Source organism: Culex pipiens, chromosome 3 (assembly GCF_016801865.2).
Source record: "Culex pipiens pallens isolate TS chromosome 3, TS_CPP_V2, whole genome shotgun sequence".
In the NCBI taxonomy this organism is placed as follows: Eukaryota; Metazoa; Arthropoda; class Insecta; order Diptera; family Culicidae; genus Culex; species Culex pipiens.
The window spans coordinates 58,093,258-58,119,347 of NC_068939.1; the positions used below are offsets into that span (position 1 = coordinate 58,093,258).

A 26,090-nucleotide genomic window follows, 5' to 3' on the forward strand; every position below is an offset into this window, starting at 1 on the left:
TGAAAATTATCAAAAAAAAAAATATGCTGTTTAAACACCATATCACCTCACAGAAAATTTAAAATTTTGGTTGGCTTATCTGAAAAAAAAAAAAACGGTGGACGATGCAGAACTATTTTTCAAAAACAGCACTTTTTTCTATGCAACACTTGTCTATGATTAATTATGTTTATTAAAAATGGAACATATGACCCTTGGTTGTTTCTGAAAAAATCCAGCATTTCGATAAAATAACTCAATTTTAAATTTTCTGTAAAATTCAAACTAGACAAAAAAATGTTTTGAAATTAAATTTAGAAAATTCTTAAAGTATCAGCCTTTCAAATTAACGCTTGTTGAATATTAAAAAAAAACAGTATTAAAGAAGGCAAAAAAGTTCAAATTTAATTTAAAAAATATGCAGTCGGACATTCCCAAAAAATTATAAATCTGGCGCAAAAAAATGTGTAGTAAAAATCCTCTATTAAATTCAACATATGTTTCAATTGGCTCCTAATTTCCACAATTTTAATCATCGCAATGAAGGTAAATTTATGATAATAGTCTTTGTTCTCAATAAAAAAATTTCCACTTTTATTAGGTGAGGATTAAAAATTGGGTTTTCGAAGCAAATTTGAACGCGGAATCTAATTTTTAAAGAATTTTCACTAAGATTACATTATTGGGTGTCAAAATAAATTTCGTTGGGACTGACTTTTATTTTCAAAAAGAGTGTGTTTTTTTTAAATTTAATTCATTATGACATAAAATTATTAAAAAGATTAGACTACATAAGACTTTTCATAAAAACCCGATTTAATCCCACCTGGGGTGAGATAGAGCCTTTCTTACTAAAGAATATAACGATGGTAGAACTTCTTTCAATTCATAACATTGACTATGTTTAGAAGAAGAAGAAAGTCTTATGATGAAAGCAAAGTATTATAAATGATATGATTTCCACAAGAAACAAAAAACGCCATTTTCACCAAAAGAATATTTTTAATCGTACATATTCTTAATCAAACAAGCGTTTATGACAAACGCGAGCATAGCAAGCTTCACATGCGCCAGTGACAACGCACACCGCGGTAGGCGCAAAGAAAAACCGAGGTATAAGTGAACCGCGTGTGCCGCACGGTGCAGGGAAGATAGCCATTCAGCTTCTACGAATGTGACAGAGTCAGAGATAGCTATTTTTACAACCGCACCACTACACACTCAATCGCGAGAACCTTAGGTAGAAAGCCATTGGCGTCGCCAGCATTGAAAACTTTGAAAACGATATAAACGATGAAAAGCTTAGAAAGCTCCTATTGGAATCCAATGAACCCTGTTAAATAAACTTACGAAATCACGAAAAAATTGAGTCTACTTTAAGGCGATTTTCGGAGCCCACGGAAAACAAATAGATTGTAGCCGGATGAATGTCCTATGTCACAAAAGTTTTTAAATAAACATTGGACAGTTATGCAAAAACAAACAGGGCGAAAGAAACCGAAAAGCTAAGATATCTTACATGTTGTAGGAAACATCGGTAGACAAGCTACTACAAACGAGTATAAGTCGAGCCAGCAAATATATGCGCCAGCATTCTCGCGCCAGTATTCGAAGCTCAACTTGACAACTTGTCGACTTGGCGACGAAGCGTCGAAAATCGATGCAGTGTGATTTTTTGACGATTTTTCCGATTAAAATTCATGCTGAATCGACATATTTACGAAGATGGAAATGACGTCCTGGCTTAAAGTAAAACCTATACCTTTCTTTAGTAAGAAAGGCAAAAAGTAAATCGTTCTAAAAATTGATCGGGATTGCCGATCGATGTCGAATTTGTTTCAGATGCTCACTCATGGTCTGTACTATGAATGTAGCAAGAAATTTTGAATAAAATCAGAAATGAAAAATGTTGGCGAAGGTCACCAGGTGGGCTTTTACCTTTTTTTAGGGATTTTTTTTCTTATGGTAGGTCAATCAAACGGCTCTAACTCCAGAACCATATTATGAATCTGGATGAAAATTTGGGAGGTTGTAGGGCTCGAAAAATGCAATTTTTGAGATAAATAAAAGATATGAAAATGAAAAAAATTGACCATATTTTCATTTGAAAACTGTGTATTTTGTTGAAAAGTCTGGCCGCATCCGAAATCAGATGGATATTTCGAAATTTGCGCGGCAACTCGCCCAGGTTCAGCACACTAGCTTTCATCTGCATTTAGAAGAATCGAAATCGGATATATGGGAGCTGAGAACGGCGCGACACAAAATTTAGCAAAATTTTACCACATACGAACATCACTCGACCTCCACGGAATTTATTTTCTCAAAATTCGAGGGTTGGAGATAGACGAGTTCTGTCAAGGTGAATCGATAGAGCGTCGAAAATCGATGCAGTGTGATTTTTTGACGATTTTTCCGATTAAAATTCATGCTGAATCGACATATTTACGAAGATGGAAATGACGTCCTGGCTTAAAGTAAAACCTATACCTTTCTTTAGTAAGAAAGGCAAAAAGTAAATCGTTCTAAAAATTGATCGGGATTGCCGATCGATGTCGAATTTGTTTCAGATGCTCACTCATGGTCTGTACTATGAATGTAGCAAGAAATTTTGAATAAAATCAGAAATGAAAAATGTTGGCGAAGGTCACCAGGTGGGCTTTTACCTTTTTTTTAGGGATTTTTTTTCTTATGGTAGGTCAATCAAACGGCTCTAACTCCAGAACCATATTATGAATCTGGATGAAAATTTGGGAGGTTGTAGGGCTCGAAAAATGCAATTTTTGAGATAAATAAAAGATATGAAAATGAAAAAAATTGACCATATTTTCATTTGAAAACTGTGTATTTTGTTGAAAAGTCTGGCCGCATCCGAAATCAGATGGATATTTCGAAATTTGCGCGGCAACTCGCCCAGGTTCAGCACACTAGCTTTCATCTGCATTTAGAAGAATCGAAATCGGATATATGGGAGCTGAGAACGGCGCGACACAAAATTTAGCAAAATTTTACCACATACGAACATCACTCGACCTCCACGGAATTTATTTTCTCAAAATTCGAGGGTTGGAGATAGACGAGTTCTGTCAAGGTGAATCGATAGAGCGTCGAAAATCGATGCAGTGTGATTTTTTGACGATTTTTCCGATTAAAATTCATGCTGAATCGACATATTTACGAAGATGGAAATGACGTCCTGGCTTAAAGTAAAACCTATACCTTTCTTTAGTAAGAAAGGCAAAAAGTAAATCGTTCTAAAAATTGATCGGGATTGCCGATCGATGTCGAATTTGTTTCAGATGCTCACTCATGGTCTGTACTATGAATGTAGCAAGAAATTTTGAATAAAATCAGAAATGAAAAATGTTGGCGAAGGTCACCAGGTGGGCTTTTACCTTTTTTTTAGGGATTTTTTTTCTTATGGTAGGTCAATCAAACGGCTCTAACTCCAGAACCATATTATGAATCTGGATGAAAATTTGGGAGGTTGTAGGGCTCGAAAAATGCAATTTTTGAGATAAATAAAAGATATGAAAATGAAAAAAATTGACCATATTTTCATTTGAAAACTGTGTATTTTGTTGAAAAGTCTGGCCGCATCCGAAAACAGATGGATATTTCGAAATTTGCGCGGCAACTCGCCCAGGTTCAGCACACTAGCTTTCATCTGCATTTAGAAGAATCGAAATCGGATATATGGGAGCTGAGAACGGCGCGACACAAAATTTAGCAAAATTTTACCACATACGAACATCACTCGACCTCCACGGAATTTATTTTCTCAAAATTCGAGGGTTGGAGATAGACGAGTTCTGTCAAGGTGAATCGATAGAGCGTCGAAAATCGATGCAGTGTGATTTTTTGACGATTTTTCCGATTAAAATTCATGCTGAATCGACATATTTACGAAGATGGAAATGACGTCCTGGCTTAAAGTAAAACCTATACCTTTCTTTAGTAAGAAAGGCAAAAAGTAAATCGTTCTAAAAATTGATCGGGATTGCCGATCGATGTCGAATTTGTTTCAGATGCTCACTCATGGTCTGTACTATGAATGTAGCAAGAAATTTTGAATAAAATCAGAAATGAAAAATGTTGGCGAAGGTCACCAGGTGGGCTTTTACCTTTTTTTTAGGGATTTTTTTTCTTATGGTAGGTCAATCAAACGGCTCTAACTCCAGAACCATATTATGAATCTGGATGAAAATTTGGGAGGTTGTAGGGCTCGAAAAATGCAATTTTTGAGATAAATAAAAGATATGAAAATGAAAAAAATTGACCATATTTTCATTTGAAAACTGTGTATTTTGTTGAAAAGTCTGGCCGCATCCGAAAACAGATGGATATTTCGAAATTTGCGCGGCAACTCGCCCAGGTTCAGCACACTAGCTTTCATCTGCATTTAGAAGAATCGAAATCGGATATATGGGAGCTGAGAACGGCGCGACACAAAATTTAGCAAAATTTTACCACATACGAACATCACTCGACCTCCACGGAATTTATTTTCTCAAAATTCGAGGGTTGGAGATAGACGAGTTCTGTCAAGGTGAATCGATAGAGCGTCGAAAATCGATGCAGTGTGATTTTTTGACGATTTTTCCGATTAAAATTCATGCTGAATCGACATATTTACGAAGATGGAAATGACGTCCTGGCTTAAAGTAAAACCTATACCTTTCTTTAGTAAGAAAGGCAAAAATATCGTAAAGCCAAAACAAAATAATTTTTATTCGATGAATCAACTGTATTTCTAAAAAACGAGCAGTCAAACCAATCACCGATTGTCCACGCTCCATACAAGAAAGATTTATTTTGTATGGAAATTGTCCAAGAGGGGGGGAGGGGAGGAGGGGGTCTGAGATTTCAAGAAATGGTCCACGTGGTTTATGGATGGTCATAAAAATTAAAATTATTGCTTATTCTAATAATTTTTTTTAAATTTTATTTATAAAGTGAATTTTTTTCCTCTTTTTCATTCTTTTGCCTTCCTCACTGAGGTAAGGTAATCCTGCTCGAAAAATGAACTTTTGAAAAACAGCTCGTAGACCTATATTCATGTATACCTATCGACTCAGAATCGAAAACTGAACAAATGTCTGTGTGTGTGTGTGTGTGTGTGTGTATGTGTGTGCGTATTCACCTTGGTGCTCAAAATTCTTGCCAAGTTTTCTCGGCACTGGCTGATCCGATTTGAGTAAAACAAGTTGCATTCGATTCGTTTTGGTGCCCCATACTTAAGGCTACCAACTGTACGGATTATTTCCTTACCGTACGGATTTTCGACCTTCTCCGCGGAATTTTAACAGGCCGGAATTTTTGTACGGAATTTTTCGCATAATACGGATTTGTACGGAATTTTAACAACTTTTTAAAAATTTCATTGCTTTTTTAATTGGACCAAAGCTTTCTCTAATTAGATATTTTTATTTAACTGTCAGTTTGATTTTAAAGGGATAACTTGCATAATTTTCCGGGTTTTCCTCAGTTCAAACTTGATAGTCAATGATTGTTCTTTTCAAATTCCTTACAAAACATATTTATTTAAAAGATCAAATTTTGGCTTGTGAAAACCTTGTGTTAAGCTTGTATTTATAGGATCTTTCCAATAAAAACTCTAGAAATGTTTTTGGGAAAACACTATCAACGATATTATTCGTAAAAGCAAACTTGGCATTTCGTAAACTTTCAAACGTTTAACAAAAATATTTTTAATTCCCAAATTCTAAACATATCTAAATAATTCCTTGATAGTTTTTGTTATACCATGGTGTCATATCGGTAAAGTAAACGGATTTTGGCTCAGCAAGAGTTGGTAGCCTTACCCATACTGCACTATTGAATTGTTTGAAGATCCGATAAGTAGTTCAAAAGTTACGTATAAAAAAGTGTCAGAGTTGCGAATCAGGTGCTGGAATTTTGATGCCGGATCTCACTTATCTATATGAAAACTATGTACGGATCCATCATCCGACCCATCGTTGGTTAGGTAATCAACAGATCTTTCCAATGAGTCCAAAACATTGAAGATCTGGCAAACCTGTCTCAAGTTATGACCACTTAAGTCAGGGGTGCCCAACCTTTTGGCCCTGCGGGCCAGATCTGATTTTTCTAAAGCAGAGGCGGGCCGGAACTAATGTTGGTGAAAGTAAAAAACAGTAAACATTTTTTTTCATAAAATTTATTTTAATAGATTAATTTAAGTAAACAAATACATAAACAAGTGTTGCAAATAAGATTCAAATAACTTGATTTTAAGAAAGAAATACAAAGATTACTTTCAAAGATGTGTTTAATTGATTTACTTTTATTTTGTTTTGGACAAAATTGTATTGTAATTGTTCTTGTCGATTGAAATTGAATTCCGACACCAAGATAAAATTTATTAAAACGAAATTTGGATTCAAATCTTCTCTACGAAAAAACAATTTTTGCGTTGTTGTGCACCTTTATTCAAATATTTTACAAAACATTTTAAAATTATTTTAAAGACATGAAATTAAAAAAAAAGTGTATACAAATATAAATCTGATTCGTCATTCTTCAAATTTCTTAGAATTATTGAGGATCATAAAAAATGCTATCTAATTTCTTGACTTCTTTAGATTGTTTTTTTAATTTTTTTTTAAATATTTGCAGCGATCTTTATTTTCAATATGATTAATTTGCCTTTTTTAAGCTATTTCCCAGCAAAACTTTATCATTGAAAAGTTGCTCTGAAAAAATAATAATAATTAATCAAAATCCTCAAAAAAGAAACAATTGAATTAGAAATAAAAACAGCCAAAACTTTAAGAAATTAGAATTCAGTGTCTTTTGCAATCTTTTTGCATATTTTTCAAGTTTAATAATTAATTCTTATAACATCAATATTGAAATAATAAGAATTAAATTCAAACATAAAGAATGTTTAGATGTGAAATAAAATCATTTCAAAAAATACAAAGGCATAATCCTAACAAACGTTGAATTAGTAACATTGTATGTCAAAAACAAAATAAACAAATAATTGTTTTGTTATAATATCTTTTGTATTGTTTCCATTGATTTTTTTTTTATTTAGACACTCAATTAATTTATTGAACATTTTACGAAGGGCCGGTCATAGAACCATTTTGAAAAGCAGTCGCGGGCCGGCCGTTGGGCAGGCCTGACTTAAGTGATATGTGGGCAATTCTCCGCCAACTCACACAGCAGTTGCCCCGACCCCTCTTCGATTTGCGTGAAACTTTGTCCTAAGGAGTAACTTTTGTCCCTGATCACGAATCCGAGGTCCGTTTTTTGATATCTCGCGACGGAGGGGCGGTACGACCCCTTCCATTTTTGAACATGCGAAAAAAGAGGTGTTTTTCAATCATTTGCAGCCTGAAACGGTGATGAGATAGAAATTTGGTGTCAAAGGGACTTTTATGTAAAATTAGACGCCCGATTTGATGGCGTACTCAGAATTCCGAAAAACGTATTTTTCATCGAAAAAAACACTAAAAAAGTTTTAAAAATTCTCCCATTTTCCGTTACTCGACTGTAAAAAAATTTGGAACATGTCATTTTATGGGAAATTTAATGTACTTTTCGAATCTACATTGACCCAGAAGGGTCATTTTTTCATTAAGAACAAAATTTTTCATTTTAAAATTTCGTGTTTTTTCTAACTTTGCAGGGTTATTTTTTAGAGTGTAATAATGTTTTACAAAGTTGTAGAGCAGACAATTACAAAAATGTTGATATATAGACATAAGGGGTTTGCTTGTAAACATCACGAGTTATCGCGATTTTACGAAAAAAAAGTTTTGAAAAAGTTGGTCGTCATCGATCATGGCCGTTCATGGTCACCCGCGACAGACACGGACGACGAAACAAAAAGAAACGCAAAAAGTAACTTTTTCAAAACTTTTTTTCGTAAAATCGCGATAACTCGTGATGTTTATAAGCAAACTTCTTATGCCTACATATCAATTTTTTTGTAATTGTCTGCTCTATAACTTTGTAGAACATTGTTACACTCTAAAAAATAACCCTGCAAAGTTAGAAAAAACACGAAATTTTAAAATGAAAATTTTTGTTCTAAATGAAAAAATGACTCTTCTGAGTCAATGTAGATTTGAAAAGTACATTAAATTTCCCATAAAATGACATGTTTCAAAATTTTTTACAGTCGAGTAACGGAAAATGGGAGAATTTTTAAAACTTTTTTAGTGTTTTTTTCGATGAAAAATACGTTTTTCAGAATTCTGAGTACGCCATCAAATCGAGCGTCTAATTTTACATAAAAGTCCCTTTGACACCAAATTTCTATCTCATCACCGTTTCAGGCTGCAAATTATTGAAAAACACCTCTTTTTTCGCATGTTCAAAAATGGAAGGGGTCGTACCGCCCCTCCGTCACGAGATATCAAAAAACGGACCTCGGATTCGTGATCAGGGACAAAAGTTACTCCTTAGGACAAAGTTTCACGCAAATCGAAGAGGGGTCGGGGCAACTTTTCCCGATTTCGTGTGAGTTGGTAGAGAATTACCCATGTATGTTGTTTTTTTATGCCGGATCTCACTTATCTATGTGAAAACTTTGTCCGGATCCATCATCCGACCCATCGTTAGTTAGATAATCAAAAGACCTTTCCAATGAGTCCAAAACATTGAAGATCTGGCAAACCTGTCTCGAGATATGACCACTTAAGTGATATTAATGTACTTTTTTGATGCCGGATGACACTTAAATGTATATAAACTATGTCCGGATCCAACATTCAACCCATTTTTGATTAGGTAATCAAAAGACTTTTCCAATGAGTCCAAAACATTGAAGATCTGGCACCCTGTCTCAAGTTATGACCACTTAAGAGATATTTTTATACTTTTTTTTTAAATTCCTAAGCTTTGTCCGGATCCATCATCCGACCCATCGTTGGTTAGGTAATGAGTTTTTTTAAGAATTGGCAACGCTCAGTTTGAAGTTATGACCGCTTAAGTGACATTTGTGTATTTTTCTATTGTGAAATAGATGTAATTTGTGTCCAAACTCATCATATCACCAAACGTTGATAAAAAGTTAGGAAGGCACCAACCACATAGGTGGATTAAGTTAGTTTTTTTTATCATCATAAACTGTATTGAAGTCTCTTATTTAAAAGATTTTTTTACGAGTTATCCTGTAGGATGATAGTGGTCAAGAAGAAATTTGTGTAAATAAAATTCAAATAAATCACTGCAAATATATATTTATTAAATTCGTCCCATATTCCAAATCACCGGTGCTTGCGACGTTTTTACTCCAGAAAAAAACATTCCTTCATCCGCATAAGAAGAGCATCGTCAATCCTTGTCCATTTTACCACGGGTACCAGGCACGGTTTCCGGCGAGGGCAGCGGTGGTGGGCGGAACCACGGGAGCAGCACGGTTCCAGGCAGTGGCCGGGTTGGCTCCCCAACGGTTCCACGGATCGGCAGCTCCGGCAGCAGCTCCCCAGCGGTTCCAGCGTGGGTCAACGGCGGCGGCCGCAGCAGGGTTGTTCCAACGGTTCCACGGGTTGACGGCAGCGGCAGCGGCTACCGGAGCCACTCTGGGATCGGCCCAGGCCGCGTTCCACATGGTCTCCGAGGTTTCGAGACCCGTCGGCTTTTCGGCGGGGGTACAGGCGGCCAGAGCGACCAGGGCAGCGATGAGAACCAGCTTGAACATCTTGAAGTTGAAAATTTCGGTTGCTTCCTTAAGTGATGCTTGTTGTAATTGCAATCGGATACTGTATGAAAAGTAAGCCAATCACCCGGCTTTATATACAATTACCCGGTAAGTCACCCTCGCCGTACGAGCAGAAGCTCTTTCTAAATGACGCACGGTCAAAGTCAGCGGCCGGAGTGACATTTACCGCAAAATGTGGCTCACACGCTAGCGCCGATAGGTCGCTAATCTATAGCCACGAGGAGGAGGAGGAGGAGGAGTCACTTGGTGCTACTAGGCTAATGGTAGAGACTAAGGGAGGATTAGATTTGATTAACGTTAATGTGGCATTTTTAGGAATAAATTCTGTGTAGGCGAAGGGAACTGAGTGTTTAATTTTAATGTTAAGATACTAACATTAATCTTATTGACACTTCCTGGGAGGGTAGGGCATGAAGTCGTCTTCAATCATTTCGAAGAGAATTCAGTATCATAATTACTTATGACTTAAGCAAAATTGAATAGCATCCTCCTCGATTTAAATTATTGAAATTTAATTCTAGATAGCCCTCGAACGCCTAGTCTTTTTCAGCTTCAATTAAAGTATATAAGGCCAGCTGATTGGCTTAGCTTCATACAGTATCCAATTGCAATTACATCAAGCATCATCGAAATAAGCTTCCGAAAGGAATTGAAACATTTTTAACTTCAAGATGTTCAAGCTGGTAAGAACCCTTAAAAATCTTAAATTTTCCAAGCAATGAAATCAAAACCATCAAACTTCAGGTTCTCATCGCCGCCCTGGCTACCCTGGCCGTCTGTGCCCCGGCCGAAAAGCCGACGGGTCTCGCAACTTCGGAGACCATGTGGAACGCGGCCTGGGCCGATCCCAGAGTGGCTCCGGTAGCCGCTGCCGCTGCCGTCAACCCGTGGAACCGTTGGAACAACCCGGCTGCGGCCGCCGCCGTTGACCCACGCTGGAACCGCTGGGGAGCTGCTGCCGGAGCGGCCGATCCGTGGAACCGTTGGGGAGCCAACCCGGCTACGGCGTGGAACCGTGCTGCTCCCGTGGTTCCGCCCACCACCGCTGCCCTCGCCGGAAACCGTGCCTGGTACCCGTGGTAAAATGGACAAGGATTGACGATGCTCTTCTTATGCGGATGAAGGAATGCTTTTTTCTGGAGTTGAAACGTCGCAAGCACCGGTGATTTGTGAAATGGAACGATTTCAATAAATATCTTTTTGCAGTGATTCAATGGAATTTTATAAATCGGACTTAGAATTCAATGAAATAACAATCCCAAGAACATCAATTGATTTTTTTATGTTTATAACAACTAGCCACAGACAAACAGACGTGACTCTCCATACAAATTATTATTGAAATCCATCGTCCTTCATCAAACCACCAAATCACGGCGACGCCAGCGCTGCCTGGTGAGCTGATGCCGAAGCGCAGCTCAAACATACCAATACAAACCCTTCACTGTCATGTGTCATGCCAATGTATTCGTGAGACAATCAAGCCAAAACGATTGTAAACATAATCAGCTGATCGAAATAATTTTGTTGTTGCTGATCGTCAGTCCCGATGAAAAACATAAAAATCAACATCGATGGCCGAAGATGACGGTTGGTCGGTTCCACGGTTGGTTCCGTTTCCAATGGCAATGGCTGAAAACCTGGTCCTCCCGTTGCTTCCAAGTTCTGTCGAAGATTCCTTCTTCGAAATCTCGATACCCCTGGTCACGAAAACACCAGTAGTGGCCGCTGAAATAGAAAAAAAATCCAATGCAGATCTACCAGAATTGATCCCTATGATGGGTGTTTGGAAACATCCGCCGGGAACGTGTCCACGGAGCAGTTAAGTTGCGCCAAACAACAAAAGCAAAAAGTCGCAAAGATTCCAAAAAACGCTACCACAAAATCATACATCGAAACACAATCAAAGAAACTCAACTGTAGAAGAAGATTGAGTGGCGCCCACGATCGACGCAACATCGCCAAAAGGACGACCAGCAGCAGCAATCTGAGCAGCAGTCCACGAAGGATAAGCATCAGGTTGCTCCGAAGGAGATGACTCCACCATAGGATCCGGCTTCCTCCGCAGTATCGGGCGCCTCAGCAGCAGCCTCAACATCGGCGGGCTGTTGAGGAGTCCTCCCGGGTTAATAGTGGGGCAAAAGGTATGTCCTCGTTAGTCAGCCACTCATATGACCCTGACCAAGACTGCCCCAATCTTGTCCAGCAAAGCCTGGATTGTGGATTATCGTTCCTGAATTCCATCATAATTGTTTTGTTTTCATTTGCTGCCTCACACGTGCTCACGCTCAACTTAAAAACACACATCACACACACTGAGAAAAGACGGGCGAGCTGTCACGACAGCAGCGCCATCAGCGCCGGGTGAGTGGATGCCGAAACAAAATTGCATTTGAAATAACCGTTTTAGAAGGACGATGGTTCGGCACTCGAGTGTCCCGTCTGTTTGTCTGTGAACTAGCCTTCAGTTCAACTGAAGAAATTCTACAAAATATCAAAATACAAAAATACTTAGACTCATCAGTTATAAATTTGTAGGACATTGATGATATGAAAAAAAAGCTATTTTTGGATTTTTCTTCAGAAAAGTCGATGAAAATCGATGCACAGTGGAATGGAACCCAAAATCGGACTTAATTGAACGCGGATGGATTCTAAGTATGAATCGATTGGTGATGGTTTCATCCACCGCTCAAAACGGTAAAGGTCCATTTTGCCCCAATCCCCCCTTTTTCAACAATTTTTCTAGAAAATCGCTCTGTATTTTGAGCGCAGGCTTTTTGCGGCCATCAAAACTGCACTTAACTTATGTGAAAATGTTCCAGAAATCCATTAAAAATAACCACTTGCACCGCACCGGGTCCATTTAAACCCAATTTCGTTATAACACATTTTTGGCCGTTTTCAAATGTTAGGTCAGATTTTGAAAAACTGATTTTTTTTATATTTTATAAATATTTTTATCGTAAATATCAGACAATTTTACATAAAAATGACTATATGCATATCAAACTTCATGTTTTAAAAAGAGGAGTGTATAACTCATGTCCCCATCCAAAATCAAGAAGTTTGATACGTCGCATGACTAGTTTACGCTATTTCTTACTGCGGTTCCGGATGTGCCCACCGGAGATCAGTGGAACCGGTTCCGATGGGTCCTATGGATTTTAATATTATTCTAGGAATGTTTTGCATGATTATTCATGGTAGAAGAGAACTTTTTTTTTATAAATCTGATATAAATTCTGATTCCGGATCATCCGGTGGCCTGTAGTTCCTGATGCAAAAACGAAAAAAACGAAAAACGAAAAGATAAAAATATTTTAATGTTTTTCATATTAAAAAATGAACAGTTTTTGATTTTTGTATTTTTTAAAAAACCAAATTTTAAAATCGGGCTCCGTCATGCACACGGGATATGTCTTGGGAGTCTTCACTCCGAATTTCAGCCAATTTGGTCTATCCCATCTCAAGATATCGTGGCACCCGTAATTCAACTCGGCGTTTAGAGAAAAACGTTCAAAAAGTTTGACAGTTCGCTTTGCGCATGGCGAAATTGTGAACTTAAATCGTCTCTTACTCAGTTCAATCACGAAATAACTGCATACAACTTTCAGGAGTGATTGAAAATCATCTTTTTGCAATTCCGCTGTAAAACTGTAAACTTTTCCTGTCCTTCTGGAGAAACAAAACGGCCTACTTTTCCCTACCAAAAATAACAGAAAGGAAAATTAATACCTTTCAATACCAGTGCTGAAAAGTTCTACTTTTAAGCACTGAAATGGGTGCTGAAAAGTTGAACTTTTCAATACTATTATCGAAAAGTAAAATTTTTAAATATTTTTTTATTTTGAACGGTGAATTTAATAAACACATGAATGTTTGACATAAAATTCAATTCAAGAAGCTTTTTTCGGAATTGCAAAAAATGTTGTAAGCAACTCGTTGCAAAACTTGATTTTTTCAGCACTCGTCGTATTTATCCGTACGACTTGTGCTGAAAAAGTCTTCTTTTTGCAACTTGTTGCATAAACTACTATTTTAGTGAATTTAGTGAATTTTCTGTAATATGAAATATTGTAATTTTCTTGGAATCGAAGTAGCCATACGCGAGATCGGACGTGAAATTTGTTCGGTGCTGAAAATTTGACGTTTTTCTTCTGTTTAGAGTTATTTTTCGTTGGCAAATTCCAAGAAAGTTTTTGATGATTTTTTTCGGATTTGTTTTTGCTGTAAGTAAATCTACAAGCTGAAGACAAAAGTGAAGCTCTGCATGATTTTTCGTGTGGCGAAACGGGAAAGATTTCCGTTTGGTTCCAGCCGTTCCGGCAAGGCCAGAAGTTGTTCACAACCCGCGGATGCCTGGATTCGATGATGTTCTAGTGAAGCAACAGCATCGTATTCGATGTATATTCGGTTTGTCGAATGCTTTGGAGACCCTTGGTGAGATCTTTCCATACGTTTGTTTTTGCTAGATAATTCATATTATATTCTATTTATCAAATGCAATATCCTTTCTACAGTATGGCCCATAAAAAAATGCGACATGTGCATTTTTTCACAGAAAAAGTGGTGCCATTCTTAAATTTATTTAACAATCTGATTTTTAATGTATTATGGTGTTAGTTTAGTATGTTTTGAAGATATCGTCATGATAGTTTTTTGCAGTTCACCAAAACTGTGTACAGGCGGTCTACAATTATGATTGTATTTTTGGAACAATATTTACCCTAATTAAATAATTTATATTTCAAAAACGAAACAGTTTAAAATATCCAACAATGTGCCGAAAGCATCATTAGAAGTCCTTTTTAAATACGACCAATCAACGAAGTTTTTATAATTTTGTTTAAATTGTTAATTTGTGTGTACTCCACCCCATCTACCATAACCTTAATCCAAATTTTACCCCCTCCCCCCTCCTCCCTCTTCCCCCTCCTTGAATAATAATAATTACTTGCCAAATTTACACTTACACACCCAACCACAACTCATTCGGAGCGTTTGGTACGGTATGTCCACGCATCCTTCCTCCCCTGTTGATTCTGTGAAATGTGATCCGTTCTCAGAATCTGTCTCTGCGGTTAATGCAACGCAGTAGGCCTGGCCGCTTTAATTTTTGCAATACATGTTCGGGGTTACTCGGATGTAATGCAATCATTAATATTGACAAGAAAGGACTTGGGGCGTAATCTAACCAAAAGTTCTCCCAGGATGCTTTCTTCGGACTGGCTGCGCTTGTGTTCGATTAGATTAGATTAGATTAGATATGAAATATTGTAATTTTCTACATGTATGTAACCCCTTAAGATATAAGTCGGTTACTAAACAAACCGTCTCAGTTGAAACATACTATGGTCATGGCCAAGTCCTGCCAAGACGGGGGTGCTAATACATACATACAGTGAGTCAAATATTTGTCCGTACCCCTCCGTACGGAAAATGTTTGTGATATAAAAGTACATAAAATTCGACTAAAGTACCATGTTTTATACATCAATCGACGCGGCAGAATGTCCTCTTTAAGACACTGTCTTTGAATTTGCAAAAAACTTTTTCTAAAAAATACAAAAATAGTTTACTGAAAAAAGTAAAAAAAAGAGGTCAAATAATTGTCCGTACCCCTAATAAAAGTACAAAATCTGATCGATTTAAGTGAATCTCTAGGCAGTTTGTGACAACTTTGAACTTCTGAGAACTTTGTTTAGTTAGTTTATATTAAAAATTGGTTTAAATTTAGTTTTTTAAAGGAAAACTTATCAAAACATTAGTTTATAAACAACTATTTTATAAAATTGCTATTTTATGTTGCGAGAGTTTCTATTGAACAAGTTTCAACAATATTTGTTCAAAATATACATTGTTATTATCTTTTTTATTGACATTTTTCGACCAAAAATACTGTTTCGGAAGAATACCGTTAAACAATCCGGATTGTCCCGGAACCGGTTTAACCTCTCGGGGGGAAATTTTGTGGTGGTCAGATAGAGGACAAAAAAACCCACCTCTTGCAATTTGAAGCATCCCATTTCGTCCACTACAGTCCGATTACGAGTCCCTAGTCTGGAGTCCACAAAAGTTCAAAATATTTTTAAACGAGCCCAAACAAGCTTAATATGATTATCAATGCAAAGGTATTTTAAATTGTTTTGAGTTGATTAGACTTCTATTTCCATTGAAATTTTTCAGCTTTACGAAAAATTATTATTTTTGCCCCCTGATTTTTCGAACCAATTTTGAAGGGTGGGGTGACATAAACTTTGAAAAATATTTGCAACGGCCTAATTGACAAAAAAAACTTTAGAATTGAAAATGCATTCAAAATGTCGGTTCGTTTGAGACCCAAATTAGATTTTTTGTTAATATATTCGAAAAATTGCGCGATTTTATATACCTGTAAAATCGATTGTAAAAAAAACAGTATTTAAAAATGAAGTAAAAATGCCGTGCTATGGTTGTCCCAAAAATGACCACTTTCGTCGATTTTCTTGTGATTTTCACTTAAACCATTTTTTTCAGAAAAAAAACTCCCCGCCATTTTAGCCGATTTTAGCTGTCTTATACGCAAATGAAGGATGATTAGTTGGCCTTTCAAAGAAAAATAGTTCGAAATTTCAAATATGAAGCCTAACATTTGAAAAGGTCGTATGAAACTATAAAATGCCGTTTTGACAGTGTCTGGACCAAAGAGCCTATGTCTGGAAATATTTTTATCGGAATCCTGGGACAATTTTACGTAATATATTAAGAAATGGAAGGAGTTCATTCTGAGATATGATTTTTTTAAATTAAAATCCGGGTTTTTTGACGCGCTGCACGCAAAAATGGTAAAATAACGAAATTGGCAAAAAAACAACTTGTTTCAATAAAATTGCGATAACTTCAAAATTGCAGCGATGACCCATGCAAGTTTAAGTACTACAATTTTCGTTATTGAATTAATCCGAGCAATTTTGTTTTTTTTTCATGCGATTTTCGTGGGGGATCATAAAATTTCACTTCATTATAATTTTTTTACATGGTTGGAATGGGGAAATCTAGAAAATAAAAATAAACTGAATTATCGTCAGTTATCTTTTAAAAGATTATTGGGCGACAAAAACTTCAAAAAATGGTTGCAACGGCCTGAAAGTGGATAAATTGGAATTTCTTTTTTTTCTTACTCTTTTTTTCTGAAAAATCCTAATCATAACCTGGAACCTTCCCGAAGACCATATCAAGAAAAGTGTTTTCGAATTCTTTTGCATGGACAGCTCCTTAGTTTGTATGGACAAAGTTTCATCCAAATTAAAAAATAATCGTGATAAGCTAGAGAATTGTCCAAGTTGGCTGACAAATAACTAACTGGAAATCTCGTCTCACTTTCGAGGTTGTGAGTGCAATAGCGAAAAATTTTCGAGATGATTGGTAAATTATAACATTGACAGTTCAAATCATTTTCATAAATTCTGACTTGGCATCAAAGCATTCAATCAGCCATAATAAATCAACAAGTGACGATTTCATAGCACAGTCTTCCCCCTTTTTCGCACCCAATGAAATTCTTTACCATGTTTTTTTATGTTTCTCCTGTTTTATGTGCTCTCAAACGCTCGGAAGCACGACTAAATGGCTTTTTCGCGGTCGTTCTCTTATGGGCAGAGCTTTTGGGGATGCGTTTTTATATTTTTCATTTTTTGCTGATAACTTCACGATCGTGATACAATCTTAAGTGTGGTTTTAAATTATATCGTTGAACATTTATCTGTCGTGTTAATAACAATTTTCTAATAATGTTTTCAAAACTTTAATATGTTTGTTTTTCTCTTTTTTTTTCTTTTTTAGGTAAGGTGATGATGCTGACAGGACCTTGAATATATTTGAAGTTTCAAATCAAATAAATTTAACAATATCCGCATCGCAAACTTCGCGCACCATCGCGGTTCAAGCGGGGTGCTATAAATTTTATCATCACTTTTATCAGTTCGTTTTGCCGTCGAACGCCTCTCAGCGAAATTCCGTTGGTGGCTTGGACTCAGTGCGAGCCGGCCAGCCTGGGCCCCGAAGCTTTCCTCAGAGTCGGAACCATAAAATGTCAAATGATTTGAGCGGTGTGCGGGCATCATCAGCGGCCTGGATCGAAAGCTCACTCTTGAAGCCGGAGCTGCGTACGATTGGCAGGAGTTGGAGAAAAAAAAGGTTTGACAATTATCCACTTTGGGATCATGAACGGAGGAAATTTAAACTTTTCAGGACTCAAATAAGTCCTATAATGAACATTTCAGCACTGTTTTTTTTTTTCCGGGATGTTTCAATAGAATTACAGAAAAATCCCAATTGCAAAAAAAAAAACATTTTGATTAGTGAAATTTTCGAAACCTTTGCTATTTTTTAGCACTGTGCCTCGATTTTGTCCGATTTTCGGCTGCCACAACTGTCTTTCAAGCCGTGTGACCGACGATCGAGCACACACACACACGTACAGACACCCCCTTCCCCGAGGGCTAGTTTTCGAGCTCGAGCTTTGGCGGTGGCGGCGGCCGGTACTCGGACGCAGCTTGCTCGAAACGAAACGAAAAAAAATAGCGAGTTAAATTATACGTAAATATAAATCCCCGTCCGATGCCAGAACCCGATAATGTATGGTATATTCACATTTTATCGGCCCGCGGCCCAGCTGGCCTCTCTCTCTCTCTCTACCCCTCTTCCTCTCTCTGGCGATGGCCCCCCGTGGGCGGTTTTGGGACCAGTTTAATTGCATCTCTTTTCATTTCGTATGTTATTATTTCATGGTTAGAAGGTTTTTTCGACCCCACCTCCCCTTCTTCACCCCAAACCGCCATCCCTAACAGAAGGGCATCATGATCATCGCGGAAGGGCGAAACGCTGCAAGGTGAAGTGATGTGATCCACGCTGCACACGTGTTTCGCGTCCGTGCTGACCGTGTGTGTGATGCTTCCGCCGCCACCACGTGGAAATTGTGCGTGGTTCTATTTAGCGATGCGGAGAAAAGATTTTTTTAGAACCAGATTTTGTTTAGAGATTGCGGTGAGAAAACCGAATTATTTGTGTTAAGGTAATTACTGTAAAAAAATAGGTTGGGGTGTCAAATCTCTTGGCTCGAGGAATAAATTTGATTTTCCGGAGGTAATGGCAAACTAAATAATGTCACCGAAAATTTTCAAACATTTCGGAAACGAAGCAAAGGAAACACTAAAATTAAATTATGAAAACTAGGAATATTGATAAACTATCACTGGGTAATTCTCTACCAACTCACATGAAATCAGGAAAAGATGCCCCGAACCCTCTTCGATTTGCGTGAAACTTTGTTCTGAGGGGTAACTTTTGTCCCTGATCACGAATCTGAGGTCCGTTTTTGATATCTCGTGACAGAGGGGCGGTACGACCCCTTCTATTTTTGAACATGCGAAAAAAGAGGTGTTTTTCAATAATTTGCAGCCTGAAACGGTGATGAGATAGAAATTTGGTTTCAAAGGGACTTTTATGTAAAATTAGCACCCGATTTGATGGCGTACTCAGAATTCAGAAAAAAACGTATTTTTCATCCAAAAAAAACACTAAAAAAGTTTTAAAAATTCTCCCATTTTCCGTTACTTGACAGTAAATTTTTTTGGAACATGTCATTTTATGGGAAATTTAATGTACTTTTCGAATCTACATTGACCCAGAAGGATCATTTTTTCATTTTAAAATTTCGTGTTATTTCTAACTTTGCAAGGTTGTTTTTAAGAGTGTAACAATGTTCTACAAAGTTGTAGAACAGACAATTATAAAAATTTTGATATATAAACATAAGTGGTTTGCTTATAAAAATCACGAGTTAACGCGATTTTACGAAAAAAAGTTTTGAAAAAGCTCCTTTTTGCAATTCCGTCGTGAAACTACTTACTTTTCCTGTCATTCTTGAACGACGAAATAGCCTACTTTTCTGTACAAAAAATAACAGAATCGAATAGCAACACTTTTCAAAATAAATGCTGAAAAGTTCTACTTTTCAGCACTGAAATGGGTGCTGAAAAGTTGAACTTTTCATTTTTTCAGCGCTCTTCGTATTTATCCAACTCGATGAACCTCGTTTGATAAATGTACGACTCGTGCTGAAAAAATCCTCTTTTTGCAACTTGTTGCATAAACTACTATTTTGCGTTTCTCTTTGTTTCGTCGTCCGTGTCTGTCGCGGGTGTCGATGAACGGCCATTATCGACAACGACCAACTTTTTCAAAACTTTTTTTCGTAGAATCGCGTTAACACGTGATGTTTATAAGCAAACCCCTTATGTTTATAAATCAAAATTTTTGTTATTATGCTCTACAACTTTGTGGAACATTGTTAAACTCTAAAAAATAGCCCTGCAAAGTTAGAAAAAAACACGAAATTTTAAAATGAAAAAAATTGTTCTAAATGAAAAATGACCTTTCTGGGTCAATGTAGATTCGAAAAGTACATTGAATTCCCCATAAAATGGCATGTTCTAAAAAAAATTACAGTCGAGTAACGGAAGATGGGAGAGTTTTTAAAACTTTTTTAATGTTTTTTCTATGAAAAATACGTTTTTTCGGAATTCTGAGTACGCCATCATATCGGGCGTCTAATTTTACATGAAAGTCCCTTAGACACCAAATTTCTATCTCATCACCGTTTCAGGCTGCAAATTATTGAAAACACCTATTTTTTCACATGTTCAAAAATGGAAGGGGTCGTACCACCCCTCCGTCTCGAGATATCGAAAAACGGACCTTAGATTCGTCATCAGGGACAAAAGTTACCCATTAGGACAAAGTTTCACGCAAATCGAAGGTCGGGGCAACTTTTCCCGATTTCGTTGGAGTTGGTAGAAAATTACCCATAAAGATATCTTGATTTTAAGAAAGAAGGTCAGAAATACTTCCAAAAATTGGTGTTGATTTATTTGTATTTGTTTATATTAAATTACATACCCTGATATCATTAACTGTTTAAAAACATTAAAAATTAATTGGTCGTTGCAAGTTTCTTACAGTTTAATTTCTTTAACACAAAAATACAAAAAATCAATGAGGCATGTCAAAATTTATTGAAGCGAAAACACAAAAAAAAGTTGCAACCGACGGGATTCAAACCCAGCACCAACAGTAAGGACTGGCGCCTTAGCCCACTCGGCCAGCAGACCGATGAAAAGATGTAGGGATAAACGCATATATGAGCTTGAAATTTCGGTCAAGTAGGTTTCCCATACTGATGGGCTACATATTTCAGGGTGTAAAATTACATAAAAATGCATAAAATAATACAATATTTATTTTAAACCCAGGCCTTTAACACGCAGCTGGATTACTACTTTTTTAGCTGTGTAGCTGCGTGCTCTTTTAGGGAAAATAAATTTTGAGAAAAAAAACCTAGATCTATGTTTGGCTTAAGGGTGCACAGAAACGAAGGAAGTTGTTGTCTTCTTATTCCAAAATGGTCAAACTTACGGACCCAATCCTGCAATAACGCGAATGTAAAATTAATCAAACTTTGTTGTACATTATTTTGTGGACAGTACTTTAAGGGATGAATAAAAAACTAACTTAATCCACCTATGTGGTTGGTGCCTTCCTCACTCTTTTCCAACAATGGGTGATATGTGATATGATGGGTTTGGACACAAATTTCGTCTGATTTCGTTAAGTTCCGGAATACAAAAAAACACACATATCACTCAAGGGCTCATAAGTGGCATCTTAAGTGGTCATAGCTTGAGACAGGGTTGCCAGATCGTCAATGTTTTAGACTCGTTGGAAAGGTCTTTCGATTACCTTACCAACGATGGGTCGGATGATGGATCCGGACATTGTTTACATACATTTAAGTGAGATCCGGCTACAAAAAAGTACATAAATATCACTTAAGTGGTCAGAACTCGAGACAGGGTTGCCAGATCTTCAATATTTTAGACTCGTTGGAAAGGTCTTTCGATTACCTAACCAACGATGGGCTGGATGGTGGATCCGGACATTGTTTACATACATTTAAGTAAGATCCGGCTACAAAAAAGTAAATAAATGTCACTTAAGTGGTCATAGCTTGAGACAGGGTTTCCAGATCTTCAATGTTTTAGACTCGTTCGAAAGGTCTTTCGGTTACCTAACCAACGATGGGTCGGATGATGGATTCGGACATTGTATACATACATTTAAGTGAGATCCGGCTACAAAAAAAGTACATAAATATCACTTAAGTGGTCAGAACTCGAAACAGGGTTGCCAGATCGTCAATGTTTTAGACTCGTTGGAAAGGTCTTTCGATTACCTTATCAACGATGGGTCGGATGATGGATCCGGACATTGTTTACATACATTTAAGTGAGATCCGGCTACAAAAAAGTACATAAATATCACTTAAGTGGTCAGAACTCGAGACAGGGTTGCCAGATCTTCAATATTTTAGACTCGTTGGAAAGGTCTTTCGATTATCTAACCAACGATGGGCTGGATGGTGGATCCGGACATTGTTTACATACATTTAAGTAAGATCCGGCTACAAAAAAGTAAATAAATGTCACTTAAGTGGTCATAGCTTGAGACAGGGTTTCCAGATCTTCAATGTTTTAGACTCGTTGGAAAGGTCTTTCGGTTACCTAACCAACGATGGGTCGGATGATGGATTCGGACATTGTATACATACATTTAAGTGAGATCCGGCTACAAAAAAAGTACATAAATATCACTTAAGTGGTCAGAACTCGAAACAGGGTTGCCAGATCGTCAATGTTTTAGACTCGTTGGAAAGGTCTTTCGATTACCTTACCAACGATGGGTCGGATGATGGATCCGGACATTGTTTACATACATTTAAGTGAGATCCGGCTACAAAAAAAGTACATAATTATCACTTAAGTGGTTATAACTCGAGACAGGGTTGCCAGATCTTCAATGTTTTAGACTCGTTGGAAAGGTCTTTCGATTACCTAACCAACGATGGGTCGGATGATGGATTCCGACATTGTTTACATACATTTAAGTGAGATCCGGCTACAAAAAAAGTACATAAAAATCACTTAAGTGGTCAGAACTCGAGACAGGGTTGCCAGATCGTCAATGTTTTAGACTCGTTGGAAAGGTCTTTCGATTACCTTACCAACGATGGGTCGGATGATGGATCCGGACATTGTTTACATACATTTAAGTGAGATCCGGCTACAAAAAAGTACATAAATATCACTTAAGTGGTCAGAACTCGAGACAGGGTTGCCAGATCTTCAATATTTTAGACTCGTTGGAAAGGTCTTTCGATTACCTAACCAACGATGGGCTGGATGGTGGATCCGGACATTGTTTACATACATTTAAGTGAGATCCGACTACAAAAAAGTACATAATTATCACTTAAGTGGTTATAACTCGAGACAGTGTTGCCAGATTATCAATGTTTTGGACTCGTTGGAAAGGTCTTTCAACTACCTAACTAACGATGTATAACATGATGATGTTTGGTTCAGTTTACTACCATTTATTCAACTTCCGAAAATATGCGAAAACACATTTTTATACATAACTTTTGAACTACTTATCGAAACTTCAAACAATTCAATAGCACCGTATGGGACCCTAAACCAAGTCGAATGCGACTGGTTAGGTCAAAATCGGTTCAGCCAGTGCTGAGAAAACTGCGTGACATTATTGGTCACATACACACACACATACACACACACATACACACACACATACACACAGACATTTGTTCAGTTTTCGATTCTGAGTCGATATGTATACATGAAGATGGGTTTTCGAGCTTTAAATAAAAAGTTCAATTTTAGAGCAGGATTATAGCCTTACCTCAGTGAGGAAGGCAAAAATGTTTCGATAGTTCCCGTAGTTTCGAAGATACTAAAATGTCTGTAACAAAAATCTGGGTGCAAAGGCTCTGTTTGATGTGCACCGTTAAGACTAATATCACAGTTGTTGAATTTCTTGACTCATTTTGGGATTTTTGCAATGTTTAAAAATATTTGCATCAATCTTCTTTTTAAGTGTGATCAATTTGCTTTTTAACCTTATTTTCAAACAAAACTATATCACTGAAAAATTGTTTTGGTAAAAATACATCATTTCTTGTTCACTCATTTATTTAATAAATCAATTTTAAACAAGTTCCTCAAGTAAAAAAAATAAACACTATTAAAATTTAAATTAAGTGTCCTTCTTTACGTTTTAAAACAACTATCCAAAATTTTTCATACTGATATTTCACAAGTTTTTTTCATTTTTTTTTTCTTGCGTCATTTTTAAGTTCACTATTTTATTCTGAGAATATCGATATAGAAATGATAAGAAATAATTTCGAATATAAAGAATATTTGAATTTGAAAAAAAAAAAAATGCAAAAGCAAAACCCAAATAATATAGCAACAGATTAAATTCACGAAAGTTTTGAACAAGGTATTAAATTTAAATCTACCAAATGTATGATGAAAAACTATTTTTACACTCAATCCCGTTGTCCCGTTGTCGAATTGTTCAGGTTTTTTAATAATGCATATTTCAAAATTCTTTTGCATCTTATACCACATTCAAAACATTCGTTTTCTTGACTAATTTATTGTGCTTAAACAGCAACTCATCTCATTGATTCATATTGCATTTTGAGACACAAAAAAATAACCCCGAAAACCCCCCTCTGGCGTGCCCCAATAAGCTTCGTCTGTGTACCAGTGGGGCTCGGGTTGCAACAAATATTTCCCCCTTCCCCGCCACCCCTCTTTGCCTTATTTTTGAATGTGTGTGTGTATCTCATCTCATAGGTACGCCCGAAAATCGCCTGAAAACTTGATGCGGTACACATATATATGTGAAATGAGTGAATATTTGAACAGATCCGGAGGGAATCGAGCAGCCCGAGCTCGAGCTGTGGAGTTTGGAGCCCGAGCCCCACAACTTTGCGGGATGTGCCCCCCCCCCCCCATAACCGGGAGGCATGACTTTCAAGGGGGTAGCGGGGGGAGGTGGCATATGAGTTCGCTATAGCGGGAACTAAACACACACAGAGAGTTTATAAATATATTGAAGTTCATGAAAAATAGCTTCAGGATAATTTAACTTTTTTTTTCCTTGCTTGTGCTGTGCAGTGCTGCCGTGCCACCCCCTCCTTTTGCATGGCAGAACCAAACGTCATGAATTTGAGGGCGAGTGGGGGTGGGGTGGTTATGTGCGTCTGAGGCAGCTTCCTCCCTTGGCCGGAGGCTAGTCTACTTTCGATATACATACCCCGCATCGGTCCTCTTTTGCCTGGCAATGATGTTCGAAAAACATCATCGAAAAGCATCTCCTCGCCAGAATATACTCACGTTTGCGCAAGATTGGTTCCAAATTTTGGGATACTCCTTGCGGGCTATACTTGGAATATTGAGATGGTTTGTAACCCTGAAAACAAAAAACAAAAAACAAAAAAACAAAAAAACAAAAAAACAAAAAAACAAAAAAACAAAAAAACAAAAAAACAAAAAAAAAAACAAAAGACAAAAAACAAAAAACAAAAAACAAAAAACAAAAAACAAAAAACAAAAAACAAAAAACAAAAAACAAAAAACAAAAAACAAAAAACAAAAAACAAAAAACAAAAAACAAAAAACAAAAAACAAAAAACAAAAAACAAAAAACAAAAAACAAAAAACAAAAAACAAAAAACAAAAAACAAAAAACAAAAAACAAAAAACAAAAAACAAAAAACAAAAAACAAAAAACAAAAAACAAAAAACAAAAAACAAAAAACAAAAAACAAAAAACAAAAAACAAAAAACAAAAAACAAAAAACAAAAAACAAAAAACAAAAACAAAAAACAAAAAACAAAAAACAAAAAACAAAAAACAAAAAACAAAAAACAAAAAACAAAAAACAAAAAACAAAAAACAAAAAACAAAAAACAAAAAACAAAAAACAAAAAACAAAAAACAAAAAACAAAAAACAAAAAACAAAAAACAAAAACAAAAAACAAAAAACAAAAAACAAAAAACAAAAAACAAAAAACAAAAAACAAAAAACAAAAAACAAAAAACAAAAAACAAAAAACAAAAAACAAAAAACAAAAAACAAAAAACAAAAAACAAAAAACAAAAAACAAAAAACAAAAAACAAAAAACAAAAAACAAAAAACAAAAAACAAAAAACAAAAAACAAAAAACAAAAAACAAAAAACAAAAAACAAAAAACAAAAAACAAAAAACAAAAAACAAAAAACAAAAAACAAAAAACAAAAAACAAAAAACAAAAAACAAAAAACAAAAAACAAAAAACAAAAAACAAAAAACAAAAAACAAAAAACAAAAAACAAAAAACAAAAAACAAAAAACAAAAAACAAAAAACAAAAAACAAAAAACAAAAAACAAAAAACAAAAAACAAAAAACAAAAAACAAAAAACAAAAAACAAAAAACAAAAAACAAAAAACC

General features: G+C 36.2%; 3 protein-coding genes across 3 annotated transcripts in view; 2 read left to right on the forward strand and 1 right to left on the reverse strand.

Annotated features, from left to right (window-relative positions):
* The window catches only part of LOC120416043 (BTB/POZ domain-containing protein Tiwaz), a 132,774-nt gene that overhangs the window by 38,611 nt on the left and 68,073 nt on the right, over nt 1-26,090 (forward strand). The window lies entirely within an intron of this gene.
* LOC120416045 (foot protein 1 variant 2-like) lies at nt 9,182-9,726 on the reverse strand. Its single transcript, XM_039577701.2, has one exon. It carries the CDS (start codon nt 9,656-9,658, stop codon nt 9,308-9,310), a length of 351 nt encoding a protein of 116 aa, XP_039433635.1. The 5' UTR covers nt 9,659-9,726; the 3' UTR covers nt 9,182-9,307.
* LOC120416044 (foot protein 1 variant 2-like) lies at nt 10,222-10,888 on the forward strand. The gene is made up of 2 exons (XM_039577700.2): nt 10,222-10,362; nt 10,424-10,888. Exons 1-2 carry the CDS (start codon nt 10,351-10,353, stop codon nt 10,760-10,762), a joined length of 351 nt encoding a protein of 116 aa, XP_039433634.1. The 5' UTR covers nt 10,222-10,350; the 3' UTR covers nt 10,763-10,888.